This window comes from Vidua macroura, chromosome 1 (genome assembly GCF_024509145.1).
Source record: "Vidua macroura isolate BioBank_ID:100142 chromosome 1, ASM2450914v1, whole genome shotgun sequence".
NCBI lineage: Eukaryota > Metazoa > Chordata > Aves > Passeriformes > Viduidae > Vidua > Vidua macroura.
The window spans coordinates 31,387,865-31,406,431 of NC_071571.1; the positions used below are offsets into that span (position 1 = coordinate 31,387,865).

The window sequence follows — 18,567 nt, forward strand, 5'->3', positions numbered from 1 at the left end:
TGTTTACAGCAATTCATAGTTCCTTATTCAGAGCTGTATCATTGGTCTCTAAAGCACCTTCTTTTTTTTTTTTTGGCTTCCTGTGCGAACCTTAATGCTGACTTCTGATGCTTCATACTTGCACTCTTGTCCTGAATTCTTTCTGTTTTCTCTTTTTATGGATAGGATTCTCAGCCTTCACCTCTCGCTTTGCTAGCAGCCACTTGCAGCAAAATAGGAACTCCTGGTGAGAATCAAGGAACTGGACAGCAGCAGATTATTATAGACCCAAATCAAGGTTTGGTGCAGCTTCAGAATCAGCCACAGCAGCTGGAATTGGTAACGACTCAGCTTGCTGGAAATGCTTGGCAGCTCGTTGCCGCTGCTCCTTCTGCTTCAAAAGAAAATAATGTCGCTCAGCAAGGATCTTCTGTTGCCTCAAGTGCAGCAAGTCCCTCCAGCAGTAACAATGGAAGTGCATCTCCTTCAAAAACCAAATCAGGCAATTCATCTACAACGACCCCTGGACAATTCCAAGTCATTCAAGTACAGAATCCAAGTGGTAGTGTCCAGTACCAAGTGATTCCACAGGTTCAGACAACAGAAGGTCAAATCAATCCATCCAACGCTACTGGTCTCCAAGACATACAGGGTCAAATTCAGCTTATTCCTGCAGGGAATAATCAAGCTATCCTCACAACTGCAAACAGGACAGCTTCAGGAAATGTTATTGCTCAAAACCTAGCAAATCAGACAGTTCCAGTCCAAATTAGGCCCGGTGTTTCCATACCACTGCAACTGCAAACTATTCCTGGTACTCAGGCACAAGTTGTAACAACGCTACCTATAAACATTGGTGGGGTAACACTGGCTTTGCCTGTGATTAACAATGTTGCCACCGGAGGAAGTTCGGGGCAAGTTGGCCAGTCTACTGAGAGTGGAGTTTCCAATGGAAATCAGCTGGCGTCTACGCCTGTCACTTCTGCCTCTGGTAGTACCATGCCAGAGTCTCCTTCCTCATCTTCCACTGCTACAACCACTGCCTCAACATCTCTGACTAGCAGTGACACACTGGTAAGCTCTGCAGAAACAGGCCAGTACACGAGCGCAGCGGGCAGCAGTTCAGAGCAGGCAACTGAAGATCCTCAAACAACTGCTACAGACTCTGAAGCCCAGAGCTCCAGTCAGCTTCAGTCCAATGGACTACAGAACGTCCAGGATCAGTCAGGTTCCCTTCAACAGGTCCAGATCGTAGGTCAGCCTATTCTGCAGCAGATACAGATCCAGCAGCCTCAACAGCAGATTATTCAGGCCATTCCTCCACAGTCATTTCAGCTCCAGTCAGGGCAGACTATACAGACCATCCAACAGCAGCCTTTGCAGAATGTTCAGCTGCAGGCAGTGAGCCCAACTCAGGTGCTCATCAGGGCTCCAACTTTAACACCATCAGGACAGATCAGCTGGCAAACTGTGCAGGTTCAGAATCTACAAAGCCTTTCAAATCTGCAAGTTCAAAATGCTGGGTTACCCCAACAACTAACCATTACTCCTGTGTCTTCAAGTGGTGGCACAACCATTGCCCAGATTGCTCCGGTGGCTGTTGCTGGTACCCCCATCACTCTGAATGCTGCCCAGCTTGCTTCAGTACCTAATCTTCAAACAGTAAGTGTTGCCAACCTGAGTGCTGCAGGTGTTCAAGTTCAAGGAGTTCCTGTTACCATTACCAGCGTTGCGGGTGAGTGGTCTGACAAAGTTTTGGGGTTTTGCTTGTTTGTATGGTTGCTTTGTTTTGTTTGTGGTGGTCGTTTGTGGCTTTGGTTTGTTTTTTATTTTTTTACTATTATAAGAATACTAGATGATTTTAGATTAGCACTCTTCCTTCAGAATTTTCTGTAATGAGCATTAAACCCTTAACTGTGAGGAAATACCTTACACTTATCACTAAAATTCAGATTTTAGAAGAGCTGACATTTTTGCTAAACATTGAATTAATATTACCAGTGGTGTCAATTGAAATGGAACTGTTTGTATTTGATAAAGTATACTTAAATATTTCTGTCCTCCGTATTACTGAAGACTTGTAGGCTCCAGAAGTGAACATGAGACTTTACTGTTAGAACTTTGATATGTTTAAAAGACATCACAAAAAAAGCTTTTTCCAACCAGGCAGTATTCCTAATCTCCTTTTGGGGATGTAGAATGAGAAGTGGCAATATATGAGCTGGGATACCTTGAGTCCTGGCATGCATTCATATGGAACTACTCATTGCATTCTGCACTAGCTCATAAAGTTGTTCTCTTAAAAGTTTGAGTTCTGCAAAGAGATTGAGTGGAATAAGGTGTGCTTGCTCATAGTTTCTGTGGCTTGCTTTAAAATAAAAATATAAAACCAACTGGTGACTACTTCAGTACTTGCTGTTGAACTTTTGATATGTACTATGAATTGCCTGTTTGGTTATACTGGTCTAATAGTTGGGAAAGGATCTATTAAAAAGTTCTAGACTGGGTAACTGAGCTTAGTTTTATGGTAAACTCTGTGCAAGGTCTCTGCAGTGTCCCACAAGGACACCTCTTTATGTAAAATTTGCTGACTTTTAATGTTTCAGATAAAACTTGATTTAGGCAGGAGTTATCTTTGTCAGCTTGATAACTTGATTACCTAAGCTTGGGTTTATGTCATAGCAGTAAAAGTCTTCTATTGTAGTAGTTACAATAAACTCTTCTCAACAACAGCCTGACTATAGGCACAGTTTTTTACTATAAAACTGTTAGAAAAAACACATCATGTTTAATTGCTGTCAAGTCTGCATAAGCAAACATTAGTATCATATTGACTCTTTAAATGGTTTGGCATTGTATGCTAAGATGACAGATGTTTAACTGGGTAAAAAATCATCCTTTTTGATTGAAATGTTTTTGAGGAGACATAGCTACTAACATAGTTTAGTAGTAAGAAATTTGCTATTGGGAGAATTTTGTCTGCTATGGTACTTCTCAGCATGGCATGTTGAAATACTAAGAGCTGAGTTAGATGAACTAAACCTGGCTTGTTTAAGGAGTATCATACAAGCATTAATCTGGGTAATCAGAATTAAAATCTTCACCTTGTGTTTAGCTGTAATGGTTCAGGGAGAAGTTTGGTTAGCTGTAGCTGAGCGGCTGCAGTCCTATTTACCTTGGAACACTTTTTTCCTTGATAGGAAGGTGCTGGTTGATGGTCTTCTTAGGCAGAAGTCTCTACTTTGGTAGGGGACTCCATAGGAAGCCTGCTTTGGGAACAACCTAGATTTGGAGGTGCTGGAAAAATCTTTCTCCATATAGGTTTTTTCTCTGCTTACTAATGGTGTACTACTATTCAGTACACACTAGCAGGTATTAGAGCAAGAGATTTGGAATATCATCTTTGTTGGTTATATTGACCCTATCTGTGCTTGCATATGATGTCTTTTGGAAAATAAAGGGATTGAGATTGGTAACTTGAGGATGAAAAAAGGGCAATGAATCACAGGTATAGTCCTGGACAAGCCAAGCCTTAGTCATACAGTGTTTGTGTGCTAACTAGACTACATTTTGTGACCACTGAATTCCTCCTCGTTGTACCCACTCTCTCCCGCCCTGCTCCCGGTAGGCCTTATGGCTGTTTCCATAATTTCTTGGCAGCAAAAGGAATCATAGAAACATAGAATAGTTTGGATTGAAAGGGATCTTTAAAGGGCATGTAGTTCAACTCCTCTGCAATGATCAGAGACATCAGCTAGATCAGGTTGCTCAGAGCCCCATTCAACCTGGCCTTGAATGCTTCCAGGGATGGGCATCCACCACCTCTCTGGGCAATATGTTCCAGTGTTTTGCCACCCTCACTGTAAAAAAACCCTCTTTCTTATGTCTAATGTACACCTACCTTCTTTCATATTAGGGCCATTCCCCATTGTCCTGTCACTACCTGCCCTTGTAGAAAGTTTCTCTTCAAGTCTCTTGTAGCCCCTTTAAGTATTGGAAGGTGCTGTAAGGTCTCCTCAGAGTGTTCTTCTCTTCAGACTGAATAACCCCATTTCTGTCAGCCTTTCTCCATAGAAGAGGTGCTCCCCCCCATACATATTCTGACATTTTTTCCTTTCCTTTATCAATAAGGTACTGTTTCTCCCCCAGAACTTGATGTTATGGAGAAGGAACAAGTTTTTTGAATGCAAGAGATTAGTTGTCATTTCCTTCCCTTACTTATCTTTGCTTCTGTCCTATGAAACTTCCTGATCCTACACCCTGGGAATGGGAGACATGGTAGAATGGAAAGTGAAAAACATGATGTGCAGTCCTTAATGCTGTATTAAGATTCCAAGGAAAGAATGGTTATGAAATAGAAAATTGCAATCATGCTAAGATCTAAACTTTGCTTGCCACCTAAATAGAATAAGGTGACTTGATCAGGGCTGTTAACTTCCTTGGTTTTGCTGTTTTTTGTTTTTTTTTTTTTTTTTTTTTTTTTTTTTTTTTTTGTTTTTTTTTTTTTTTTGTTTTTTTTTGTTTTGTTTTGTTTTTTTTGTTTTTTTTTTTTTTTTGCTATTCCCAGGCATCATCACAGGAAACCTTTTGAAAAATGAACAGCTCAGCTACCTCAATATCTGCAGACTGGTATTTCTTTTCTGCAGTACCTGAGCTTGCCAGTGTGAAGTGCTTTGAAAATAAGCTGAACTTTCCACAAGTAGATCATTTGCCACAAATGAGCAGTAGAAGTAGGTGTTAGAAATGAGCTGTGTGGAGAATGTCCAGAAAATTTTAAGGAGAAGGCTGAGTGAAGAACTCATCCCATACATTCATTCAGGTGCTCTAACTTTATTAGGGAATGTCTGTCCTTCAGTCAAACCCCTTCAATCAAGCCAGTTTTTAGGGAAAAAACTTTTAAAATCACAATAAAAAACTGTTTTTGTATTTATGTCATATTTCTGTTCCATGAACAGTGGTTTTCCTAGTTATTTCCACAGTGAGATATTTAAGCACTTTTTTCCTTTAGTTTTTCAGTAGTTAATGAAATAGTAAAGCAAGAAAATACTTAATTTAAAATTATAACAGAATTGATGACTTACAGAGAATTTTGAGAAATGGGGGGAGTTGTGTTTTTTGTTATTGTTGTTTTGTCAAATCCATTCTAAATTCCAAAAGATAAAAATTTCACATTGGGAAGAAAAACCTTAAGATCTTCTGGTAAATACTATATTTTGGTCTACCTTTCATAACCTTTGTTACTGAATGTCTACGGTAAACCTAGCAAGATGTATAAGTGTGTTTTTGGGGTTTCTTGGTGTATTTTTCGGTTAGAAGTTCAAAAACTGATCCTCGTAAGTACCATACTTAGGGTTATATGTTGCATGTGGCCAAAAACACAGGGCAAAGCAGAGAAGTTCTCACAATCTTTCACTTTCCGGCCTGAGGGAAAACTTCAATGTCAGTGATGAAAATTATTTTTTTATTGTGAGGGCTACTGAGTACTGACACAGGTTGCTCAGAGAAGTTGCAGACTCTCCATCTTCAGAGATACTCAGAAACTGTCTGGAGATGGTCCTGGACAACTTTCTGTAGGTGGCCCTGCCTCAGCAGGGTGATGGAGCCAGATGCTCTCCAGAGGTCCCTCAAAATCTACACCAATCTGTGATTCCATAAAATTTTATTAAGGTGTACAAAGTGTCAGTCAAAGGCATAATTAAATGTACAGAAGAAAGTTTTATTCTTGACCAGTTAAGTTTCTGAGCATTAAAACCAGATATTTAATCAGTTGCTTAATTAAGAGGAAGACAAACAACAGGCTACATAAAAACCACTGTGGTTGCTTGAACATTCAGGGATTTACTAATACCTGCCTTGCTTGAGATCAGTACCTGTCTTAGCCTTTTACCAAGCTCTGCACTACATATTTCTTCTCTGCTCTGTCAGTTGATTTGCACATGGTTCCCTGTGGAGAGGGATAGCCTGGAATCTTATAGGTGGCAACTTCCTAAATTTAGCCCAAATGGTCTTGGGGAAAAGCAGATACTGCAAAATACCCTTGCCTTTTTTCAAGGCTTCTGCTGTGAGAGTTGCAGATGCAAGTTCAAAGGATTCCTGTCCCCAGCCCCTTTTTAAAATAAGGTAGATTTGTCTAGATGTGTTAATTGACAGTGTAAGAGACTATGTGAAAGGAACTGATTTTAGTACTAGTTGACTCTAAGAAAACGATACAGTTTGTAAAATTGTTTTGTTTTGTTTGGATGGTTCATTTTGGTGTTTTTATTTTATTTTTTTTTTTTTTTTTAATGGGTTTTTTTGTGGAGTTTTCTGGTTGGTTTTTTTGGTGTCTTTTTTTTTTTTTTGTCCCTCAGAAAAATTCCCTCTTTCTTATGAGAAAAAAAAGTAATAGCTCAAACTTATATCTACCTTAATGATACGTCTTAGGGTACTTTTGTTACATGATGATGGAGATGTTTTACCCCTACAAATTAGATTATTTTGTTTTAAAATAGTGAAAAATATTGTTTGTATTTTATGTATACTTGTTCCAAGATTACTTGCTTTAAGCAAAAGTTATCAGATTCCATCACCTTGCAACACAAGTTCAAGCCTTTTTCTTGAAGATGAGTGGTGACATGGCCTGAATTATGGGGAATTTGGAGTTCATCCACCCAGAATAACCTGGAGCAATGACTTCTGTTCAGTAGAACAATCTATTGCCTGGCAATAGTAAAGCTGGAGAGTTTTAAATCTTTTGTAGGGGTGTGCGATGGGCTCCAAAATAGTTCTTAATGACAATGAAATCCAATGCCAAGTGTTCCTATTGGGATACTTAAAAATATATAATGACCCTTGCCATTCTGTTTCATACTCTGTAGTAATGTGAGCTACTAATGCATTTCCCTCTTTGGCCAGATACTTTCACATCACTGTGACTAGTAGTTATGCAATTTGTCAGTACCTTGAGGTCTCCTGATTTCTTGTGCATTTTCCCAATTGTCTGCATCCAGCTTCAGCCTATCTTCAAGGCTTTCTCCTCTCCTTCCCTCTTTATTAAGTCTTCTTGTGTGACAGTCATTAGTTTTAGGACTTGCAGTTCAAAGACTCTATATATTGTTTAGACATGACTGTCATTGTGAGTCAAAGTTTGATGAGGACTTTGAAGCATTCTACCCAATTCTTTAAACAGGAAAAGAATGGATTAGATTAACTGTATGTCACTCAGTGACTGGAAAAAGGGAAATATCACACCAATTTTTAAAAAGGTAATAAGTAGGCCCTGAGAACTACTAACCAGTCAGCCTCATCTCTGTCTGGTATGATCATGGAACACACCTTCTGCCAGCTATGTCCAGGCATATGGATACAGAGGTGGTTAGAGACAGCCAGCATGTTGTCCCAAATGTACACCAAACATGGCTTCACAGAGGGCAAATCATGCCTGACTAATCCAGTGGCCTTCTGTGCTGGAGTGACTGTATCAGTAGGTAAAGGAAGAGCTGCTGATAATAATCTACTTCATCTGCCATGTCTTTTTGTAAGGGTTTTTAACATAGTCCCTCACAGTAGCCTTAGAAAGATATAGATCTTATGGATGATAGGGAAGTTGCTGGATGGCTGCATTCAGAGTTGCCATCAATGATTCAATCTCCAAATGTAGATCAGTAATCAATGATGTCCCTCAGGGGTCTGTACTGGGACCAGTACTGTCAGTATCTTTACTAATGATGTTGTGGGATTCTGTGCACCCTTGGCAAATTCTCAGATGGCACCAAAATGAGCGGTGCAGTTGATGTGCTTATGGGAAAGGATGCCATGAAGAGGGGTCTTGGCAGGCTTGAGAAGTGAGCCAATATGAATATCACTGCATTTCAGCAAGGCTGAATGAAAGGTCCCTCACCTGTGATGGTGGAGTACTCTCAGTGTAGATTGTGTGATGAAGTAATAGATTGAGAGTAGCTCTGTGGAGAAAGACTTGGGGATATTAGTAGATGAAAAATGGGATATGCATGGCAATGTACACTTGCAGCCCAGGAAGCCTATTGTATCCTGGGCTACATAAAAACAAACAAGGCCAGCAGTTCAAGGGATGTGATCCTCTCTCTCTCTTTGCCACTGTTGTGAGACCCCATCCATAGTAGTGTGCTGTGATCATCATGAGAAGACAGACATGGATCTATTACAGCTAGTCCAGAAGAGAGCCATGAAAATGATCAGAGAGCTGAAACACTTATTGTATGAAGATGGGCTGTGACAGTTGAGGTTGTTCAAATTGGTGAAGAGAAGGCTCTGGGAGCCTTCCAGATATACAACAGAATCTTGTCAGAAAGACAGACTTTTTGCCAACACCTGTCGGCAGTAACAGCATGAGGGGCAGCAGTTTTAGGCTGAAAAAAGGTAGGTTTAGATGGGACATAATGAAGGAATGCCTTTCTCTGAAGGTGGTGAGATACTGGAACAGGTTTTCCAAAGAGGTTGTAGATGCCCCATCCCTGGAAGTGTTCAAGGTGAAGTTGGGTAGGTCTTTGAGCAATGTGAGCTAGCTGAAGATGTTCCTGCCCATGGCAGGGGGATTAGAACTACATGATCTTTAAAGGTGCCTTGTGACCCAAAACATTCTATGATTCTATGAATATAAAAATCAAGTGTTTCTGACCCCATCTCATGCTGACTGCAGGTGATGCATACAAAGAGCAGTGCTCAGATTCTCTTCCTTCATTCCTGCATATTTCTGAGCCAAAGTGGGAACAAGTTTAATAGTTCTTGATGGACTTTTTTCGTCAGAATTTGTCTTTTCCGAGTCTGCCTATTTTTTTATGCATTCAGTATTTGTCTGTAATATATTGTGTTTTAATTCTTGCATAAGACAAATTTTATTTAAAGTTCTTAAGTTCCTCTATTATGAAAACTTAAAATACCTGATTCATCTTCATACTATTCACAGTCTTCTTTTACGCCCTATAATGTATGCTAGATTTTGAGGGAGGGGAAGGTGTTTAGTCTGAAGTCCTAGAATATGACATTACATTGTTGAATGAACGAAAATGCATTTTTGTGACAAAAGGAGTCCTGTGGGGCTCCTCTCGTGTTAATGTAATAATATGTCCAGAAACAGAACTTGGTGAGTGGTATAGCTAAGCAAGAAGGGATTCCTGTAGGTGGTAAGAACTTGAAAGGGGTTTAAAATAGCCACATTACATATGAGAAAACTGGCAAATATAAACACCAAAGGTGGAAATCAAAGGAGCTGATGGATAGGGATTGCATGATTTTTTTTTTTTTTTAATAACATGCAGTGTTTTCCTGGATGTTCATTGACAAGCCAGATGCAGCAAATATCTTTAAAGAAACAAGCTGCAAACTGTGGCATCTGTAGTAAAAAGATAAGTACAAAGTATTGAGCTGTCTTAAAACAAACAAACAAGCAAAAAAAGGAGTATGTCTTAGTTTTTTACTTCATAGTATGTGACTTGGCATTCTGAGAGTGTATGGGAGGAGTATAGAAATGTAGCATACTTTTTCCCAAGTAATGAAAAGTCACAACTGTTCTCAGGCTGCCTCGAGCTGAGAATTGTTGCAGAACCACAATGTTCTAAATATTATAGTGCTGGCATCCTTTTCAAATATTTCAAAGTAATTACAGGAGAAGCATTTAGTCTCCTAATGGCAAAATTGCTTTGGTTATGGGGTTTTCTTAAACTGAAATTCAATACAGTGGCAGAAACAGTTTGACAACAAACGGCAGTTGAAAACAAACATTAGCCATGGTGGTGTTAGCACAAAAATAAAATAGTCAATATAGTGGTTCTGAACTTGATGCCTAAGGAACGTGCAATCTGCCTGTTCGGATAAATTGCCAATGGAGAATAACCTGGTAATTATGCCTCAGTAAAACTAGCCTTTTCTGCCTGACCTATGAGTAGCAAGGCATGACTTTATCATTAATTCTAAAATAAGGTGGGAAGGGGAAGCATTTCAAGTACCAACTTTTCTCATAATTGTGAGGTAAAATAGGTTTATAATGAGCTATTTTTATGCTATAAACTTGAAGAACAAAATGTAAGCCTTAAATGTAAGCCCTGTCTTGAGAATGTTGGGTTTTGCTATCCCCTCTCTCAATCCCTGTTGTCAGAAACTGGAGAATATAGAACAGGAAAAGAATTGGCTGAGCTTTCTTGTTCATAAAATGCCAGGCAAATGAATTGAGTGACACAGCACATCTTCAACAGCTTGTTAGTATTTTTTTCTTTGTTAAAGCATACTTAGATCTGCACTAAGCCAACCTTCTTGTTCTTGCATTACCACCTGGTGCGAGGGAAAGACAAGAAGCATATTCAGAATTTCATTTCAACAGCTTCCTCTTTGTAACTTAAATTTTGGAGTTCTAAGTCTTGTATGATTTTGGAGCTGGTAGATGTAATAAATAATTTCTTACTGTTTTAATATATTAAAAAACATTTTAATAGCAGTGGTGATTACTGAAAAAAGATAACTGTATATGGAATGGGGTGTTGTGTTCTAAGAGGAATATTAATTTCAAGTAAAACAGTGTTATTATTAGGGGTTGCCCTGTGGAGAGCCAGGCGTTGGACTTGATGATGCTTGTGGGCCCTTCCAACTCAGGGTGTTCTATGATTATTGAAAAACAGCTCTTTTTTTTTAGTGGTCAATTATTTTAATGGATAAATTAGTTAATAAAAGTAGCTTGATTTATATGCTATAGCATGGTAGCTTTGGAAGTAGTCAGGACTGTATAATGGAGTATAATTTTTAAAATTAATATTTTTCTCTGGTTATGACACATACCAAAACAGTAGCTCTGGACATCTCTAGTCTCTTGAGAAATGTGGCATCAGAGCACAAGCTTAGTTTAGTTTGGGGTATGGTTATACAGTTACATTGATTTCCGTATGCATCTGTTCCTAACAGTGGAGTTTCCTCTGGTGTTTAATGCTGCTGGTGTTTAAGCTGATAACAGTCATGCACATTGATCAGTTGGTCATTGGGAAAACTGTATCACCCCTACATGCATATTTAATCTTCATAGATTGGCAGACTAGTATTTTGTTGTAAAGAGAGAATTATCAGTTAATATCTTCCTGCCAAAAAAACCCTTGGGATACACATTAAGTACAAGCCTGAGTTTCCTTAATTATAGTTTCAAGTGATGATGTGACTGCTTTTCCCTTGAGAAAAATACTGAAGTTCAAGAGAAATGGGCCTTGATTTTCTTGTTTCTTTGATCATCATGAAGTAACTGACAAAAACATGAAGCTTTTCACTTTGTTCTGATCCAAAAAACAAGACTAGGTAAACAGTTTCGTAGGGTTAACAGTGTTACAGAAAATCTCAGAACTTTCATGGGTTTGGATCTTACAGATTTATTTGGCCCTTCTTTTGTAATTCCATAATATGTGATCTTGTTGGTCCTTGCCTGATGAAAGCTATAACAAAGTTTCAGTTTTTACATCTTTAATAAATGAGTTAGTTTTAATATTGGTCAGCCTATTCATCCATTGGCTGTTAATAAAACCAAAGCTTGTGGCTCATGTTAAGTCTTGCTGTATAAGATCTTTAAAAATGTTTTATGAATCTTGGTTTTTTTCCTCATAATATCCTTTAAATTCCATTTAATCTCTTTGCTTTTTTTTCATATTTACTTTTATCTTGATCAACATAATATTTCATACAGACAAAATATTTACTTGAAGGAAATTCATGAACCTTCTAGTCAAGTGTAAAATATGTAAGCCAGCTAAAGCATAGTCAAAATCCCATAATATCCACCCAGAAAAGCTCCCAGCCTACCTCCCAAAATCCAAATAGAGTACTGGAACATTAGCTTATATTTTTTCAGGTTAACTTACTTCTGTCCTTTCAAGACTCAGTTATTACTACTTCATGGCAATACTCATTAATTGAATGGAGATGCAGAAAATTATACTTTCTGAGTGCATTTTTATTGCCATATGGCAGAAGTGTGTAAGATATCATTTGATTTTTGTTTTGTTTTGGGATTTTTTGGGGTTTTTTTTTCAGTTTGTCAGTTATTGAGCTCCACAGTCAGACTGTGGAGACAGACAGTCCACAGGCTTCTTTCTAGTCCTACCCATGTTTAAGAGTTGGGGGGAAGAGCTGAAGGAAAGAGCTTGGCCATGTTCTGTTGTGGCTATAAGCTGTAGAATAATCTGAGAATTGGGGCAAGGGGATGGGGCAGAGGTAGATGTTCCATAAAAGCAAATCTAAGAATCTCAATTTCTTACATCTGCTGCTAGTTTCCATGCAGTGTGTCTGGTACTTTGCAGCACAGCTGGTACTTGGGTTTTCAGCTGTTGCTCTAAGTTTCAGCATGCAGGAAGTACTTGTGTTCATCAATGCAAGAAGTGTTCTTGGACACTCACTCTAAATATACTTTTTGACTGTTTTTTCAATAATGATGAAAATCAAGGTTTTTTTTGGAAGGGTCTCTTTTCATTAGTAAAACAAGTTACTTTTCTGATTCCATCTCCTTCTTTAGAATACTTAATAAATTGACCTTATTTTCTTTTCATTTGAAGTCAGAGTATCCAAAACAACCAGAGACATTGCCTTGCTTTAACTGAAACCACCAGTTGGTTGTTCAAGACTAAATTTTGTGAAATTGTAGTTCTAGCTCTGTGTTTGATTTTTTTATATTGGTTTTGTATGGGTCTTTCTGTGTTGTATTTCTGGTAGCTCTTTCCTATGTTTAATAAAGTAATAAAAAGTACACTTGTTTTCAGTTTAATTAAAGGTCTTACCAGCTGGGAAAACTTATTTTCTGGCTCAAAGTACTGAACTGCCCTCAGGTTGTCCTAAAGCACTTGGGTAAAGCCTTACATTTTTGAAAAATAATTAAAGTAACTTGGTGAAACTTTTGGGGCATTGGTTTGATTTTTTTTTTTTTGGTTACCAATATGATTCTTGCACTAAAGGATAAAAAAACTTCATATTTTTAAAAATACCTAAACCCTTCTACCTTTATTGTCTTAAACTTTACTCTTAAAGCAGTACTTTCAACAGAAGTTCAGCATAGTTACTATGCAGTTCAGTAATTTTTCAACACACTGAGACTTAAAAGTCTCTTGAAAAAGAGTATAACAAGTTCTTACAAATCTTGACAAAGTTAGCTGTAGACAAAAGATAGAAACTTGCTGCAGTGCCCCTGTAGGAGGTAGAAAAGACAGTTGTCTATTTGGTGCTGCAGTTTGCACAGGAAACTTTCTGCTTGTAGTAGCATCTGGACACAATGCTGTGATTTGTGATGACCCCTGTAGTAGCTGGGTGAATCCAGTTCCTCTCCTTACTCCAAACTGATCTTCTCTACAGAATGTGTGAATCCCTTTTATCAATACTTGCAGTGTCTGTTCTGGGCAATTCTTCTTTTGTCACCTATTGTTTCTTCAAAAATCTTTATTAACCACTGCTTAGAAGAGAGAGCAGAATTGTCAGCATACTGTATCATCATCCTTGTAAGTATTTAAATTCAGTGTTGTCTTTACATGTATGTCATTTTTTAAATGTGATTTATGCTTCTTTTTTCAGCATGCAACCTCCTTCATAGTAGATTTTTTTTTTTAAATTGAGGATCTCTAACTATATTGGCACATAGTTTTAAACAATATTTAAAACTTGGTTATACCTTAATCAAAACATTATATTCTATTATATCATATAAACATGTTATTATAAGTATATTGTACTACAAATAAATATATAAAGTATATAGATATCATCTTAGTGTAAATTACATTTATGTCTTTGTGGAAAAAGAATATTAAAGGATGTTTTCAAGCTTACAGTACCTGGTGTATACAGGGCAAAGGAAGATGAGAATTTTTTTCCCCATTGCTTTCTATCAATGAGTTGTTAATGGGTGAGTTGCTGCATCAGCTCTGATGCCTGTATAGCTTTGGAACTCTGCAGACTGTCTTATAGTAATATGCATTGAATTATGGATTCTAACTGCAGCCTTTTCTTTGCTTTTTAGAATACACAGTTGAAAAAATTTTCTTCTTTGCAGCACTATCCACTGTAGCTCTAGGTACATTTTGCCAAGTGTTTCTCAGATTTTGCAGTAAGGTGCACTCTACTGAGATAACTGTCATTGATGCTCTCATCTTTTGCCTGCTAAACATTGATTGCACAATAGCAACAGGAAATATATAATTTTTTTTCTGAGGAACTATGTACCAGAACTTAGAAGTATCCTTTTCTTAGTCTTAAATTTCTCTTCTTTCCGAGATCCAATTTTCTAATGCTTTACTCTCATGATTTCTGTAGATCAATAAAGTTAAGTCCTTTTCTTTCCCTTCTGCCCTATTTGCCTCAGAGAGTCAACTGAGTTTTGTGCCTGCTACTTCAGGTGAGCAAGAGTCGGAAAGCAGGTGTAGTGTGTGGTAAAAGGAAGATTGGTTTGCTTATAATGGATGGCCAAGCCTAATAACCAGTGGTCAATCATTCTGTAGAGAAGTACATTTTAAGTACCATGCATTAGCTTTCTTAAATCATTCAAGTGCTGTTATGGTTTTGCAAATTCATTTTTAATGGAAAATGCGATATGTGTGTATATTATTTGGTTTCATAGTAATTCCTTAAAGTTGTTAAATTTTCTTGCATGAATGTGTTACAAACTCATGTATGGGAAAGTACATGTGAGTTTTACCTGCTAAGATGCAATTTTACTGCAAAATTGGAAAGCTGAGCAAGTGATGATGAAGAATAAAATTATTTATCTTGATAATCCTGTATCTCATGTTAATAAGTAATGTAGTTACTTAATGGCTTAAGTGGGAAAGATTAGTGATTAAGATCATGCAGGTTCTTTTATTTGGAAGCTTAAAAAAAATTCTATTCAGTCATCATATTTGTAATGCACTGAGTGAGATTTCTGTTGCACTGGATTTGTAAAGTAAATACTATAACAGGTTTCCTTGCTGTATGCATTTTCTCCTATGGTGAAATAGTTACTTTTCAGTAGCAAGAGAGAATTTAGGCCTGAGAGCAAATGAAATGCAATTTAGTATCAATATTGTTTTGTATCATTGTTATTTTGTAACATTTGGTTGTAACTTACCTTTCTATCCTCACAGTATATTCAATAAAGCTCAGACATGTGCAAGTTCAGCGATATTTTTTTTAATCAAGGTATTTCACAATTTCAGGAATCCTTATTAAAGAAATCATGGGAACTTGAGAAAACTTTCTCTATTCCAAAAGCAGATGTCAGTGTGCAATGACTGCTTTCACAGCTCATACAGAATAACATACATGAACTGAAGTGTGACTTTGTTGCCTCACAGACTGATTTGTTTAGGCCCCTTTCTGAAACGTGTGCTGAAACATGAGCTGTTGTTACTGAAGGGTTTGATTATGAATGGTGAAGTGTAGTGATATCAGGTCTTGTGGCTTGGAATATGTCAGGGAGAAGCAATTTCAAGTGATCTCCTGATTGTAGCAGCATTTCTGGAAGGCTTTAAATAGCATTTAATGCCTCTAGTAAGACATTGAAAGGAATATTTTTAATAAGCCTTTTTTCCTCCATCTAGAAAGTGTCAAGAGATCATTCTCTTCCTGTATGAATAACATTAGCATTATTATATCTGTTTTAGAGTGAGCAGGTTTGTTTGTTGGGTTTGTTTTTTTTTTTGTTGTTTTTTTTTTTTCAAATAAGAAGCCAGTTTAGACCTAGATACTTTCAACTGAAAAATCCTCTCTGTTTTAAACTTCTAGAAGTTGCTCTCATTTAATTTAGTAGGCTGCTGACAAACTCATATCAACATTTTCTCAGTATCTTTTCTTTGGTAGAGGTGATTTAAGAAATAATTAAATTCTCTTATCTTCCATTTATATTCCCTTTGTTTTTCTTCCTCTTTAATAAGTGCAAGTGATGTAAAAGTTAAATCCCCTAGTGATCCCTAGAACTCTAGTATATAATGTAAAAAAAATCCCATACAACTCAAGACTATAGCAGACTCACTTTGAGATTTTGGGCATGTTCTGTCAGCTGTTTTGTGAAAATTTTCTGATTTTTCTTCTGGAGAAAAGATATTTCAGCTGGTCTAAAATACATTCCTATTATTCTCAAAGAACAAAGACTTTTATTTAACAGCTTTAAAATGAGAATAGATACATTTCTACCCTGCGTATTACTAGTGTGCTAGCTTGTTGGAGTGCTCTCTCAGGAGTTCAAAACAAAAATTCAGTCCAGTAATTACATTACTGAATTTCTCAGTCTTTTTTCTCATAGCTGCGTAAAGCTCTGACGAAGAATATTTATTGTGTATGTGTGCTTTCTTCAGTTACTCTTTTACCTCAAAAAACTAGATTTGCTTATTGAATGTTGTGGCTTGGTTCTTCAAATAAGGCAATTTGCATGGTATTTTGAGAGCTTCAGCACCTTCTGTTCTGAATTTAGTAAGTGGAATTCAAGGGAAGAGAGTTTAAAATAGTGACTCCATGAGATTAATTTAAAGAAGAAAAATCAATATGCATATTAGAAAGTGTTACAACTAGTTAATGCTAGCTAAAGAGCAGTCATCTTATTACTGTTTAACTGAAACCATATGGGGAGTGTAATTGTCTGCCTGAGCAACCTTACTTGGAATTGTCCCCTTTGTATTTTTATTGTAATTTTTCTCGTTATTGTGAATAATTTCTATTCAAATGCGTCACTGTATTATGTTTAATAAATAGATTAAGGTTGTAGCTCAGTAGTGTGTATCCTGTATTCCAAGATATGCCCTGTCCTCACATGGGAGAAAGAAAGTTCAGAAAGGTAAAGTGTGTGTCAGCAGTGGGGCTTGATACTCTGAAGAAGTGTCAAAAGACCCTTGTGTAGTTGGTTGTCTTAGTACTTGGACAGTGAACGTTGGTTCATATGGAATCAGCAAAATATATTAGATTTTTAGAAATGCTGAAATAGGCTTCTCTATAAATTATTTGTCATATCCTAGAATTATATTTTGAATATTAACCAGTAATCATGGGATGAGAACGGGAGTCATCCTCCTCAGGATTCAAGTGTCTCAATTCACATCTTACTTGAAAAGCCTTGGTTTGACAGCTCTTGGTTTAGGGTGAATTTAGGGAGGAAGCTTTTGAAGGGGTCTCTTTAGAAAGTAGATTCAAGTGGTCCCTCCCCCAGCCAGTTTGGGGGTAAATTTTCTTTGAGAGAAGTGGGAAAAACTGTTTTATTTAATGAGCAAAGTACTCACAAACATGAAAAAAAAAAATATTAAACAATAAAACCTCTCTTTGCTCTGAAGAGATGGTAGATTCAGAGTCTAAAGGTTTTTTTGTAGGCATGGCTTTTTCTGGGATAGGAGCTGGCAAGGCAGTGTCCAGGGTGGGGCAGGATGTGGGCCTCTCCATGCTGGCGTTTGCTGGCGTGGGTCCTCAGTATTGGTCTTCTAGGCCGGAGCAGCAGAGTTGAACAGTTCCTCTGAAGAAGCCACAGTCTAGAGAAAAACTTGTTGAACTTGTTGTCTCAGCTAATGAACTAGAAGCTAGTTTAAAAGTAAAGAAAGACTCTTCATTTGCTCTTCCCAGCTACACGGCTGTGAACTCCAAGAGCACTCTGAGAGCCTTACCTTTCTCTCGCTGTCTGTGCTAGGCAGCACAGTCTGTGAGAAAACGAATTTCACGGGAGTAAAAATGAAGTTTCTGCCGATAAATGGTGTGCATCTTCTCCTTCTCCCCTTCGTTCTCTCTGGCCCTAGTTTAGCTACAGGGCCCTTTATGAACAAATTGCAGACAATGGGGGTACCAGGATACCACATCATAAAGTCACCTCGGGACAGCAGCCCGGGAAAAGTTGCATCGGAACTTTAATATCAATTCAAGAAAATCAGAGAGAAAGAGATAATTATCCTCTTCAATGGAACTTCTGACCACAGACTGATTAGGTCTCAGGGCTTCTTTGCTCCAATAGGACTTTGTGGCGTAAATGGAGTCATCCTTCTAAGAGACTGTAATAAAGTGTAATTCTTAACAGTGTACTCAGAAATGTGACTGATAATGAAAATAGAATAGGAGGCTGCAGTAGGTCACAATATATGTTATATCTTTAACTTTTGTAGTGACCATTCACAGATGCTTCATTTATAGTGCTGTTCTGTGAATTAAAGGATTTTGCACCTCGGGTATGTTTAACAGATGGGAAGTGGATTGTGCTCTGTGAAAGACTGCACATTGAGCAAGTTCTTCTTTTCATTTACCTTTGGCTCACTAGAAAGTGCAACTGGTTTTTATCACAAGCAATCATATTATCATATGAATGTTATCATATTAGGATAAGCATTTTATATATTAAAAAATTATTAGCCTTTTTTTGACTGTGGCTGTTTATAGCATTCAGTGTTCCAACAGCTTAACAGCCTGACAAGGAGTTGCCCCAGGACCAGTACTTTCTTTGGGAGCTCTAATACCCTCTTCAGCCACTGTTAGACCAAAGTACTTGATACTACTATTTACATTTATATCATGATGTTTTCTTACCCTATCATATTCTCCCTCAAGGAGTGTCATGAGTGCTTTTCTTTCCTATTAAAGTATGGGAAATAAATATATTTCTAGTACATTGCTATTCTG

At 37.5% G+C, this 18,567-nt stretch overlaps 1 protein-coding gene across 3 annotated transcripts in view; it reads left to right on the forward strand.

The window, feature by feature from the left end:
- The window catches only part of SP4 (Sp4 transcription factor), a 32,654-nt gene that overhangs the window by 1,521 nt on the left and 12,566 nt on the right, over window positions 1-18,567 (forward strand). For all 3 annotated transcript variants that reach the window (XR_008437058.1, XR_008437060.1, XM_053977259.1), the window contains exon 3: window positions 166-1,714. Coding sequence is in view for 1 of the 3 variants with exons in the window: in XM_053977259.1 (XP_053833234.1) it covers window positions 166-1,714 (1,549 nt within the window). In the remaining 2 variants the exon portion in view is untranslated. The remainder of the gene's footprint in view (window positions 1-165; window positions 1,715-18,567) is intronic.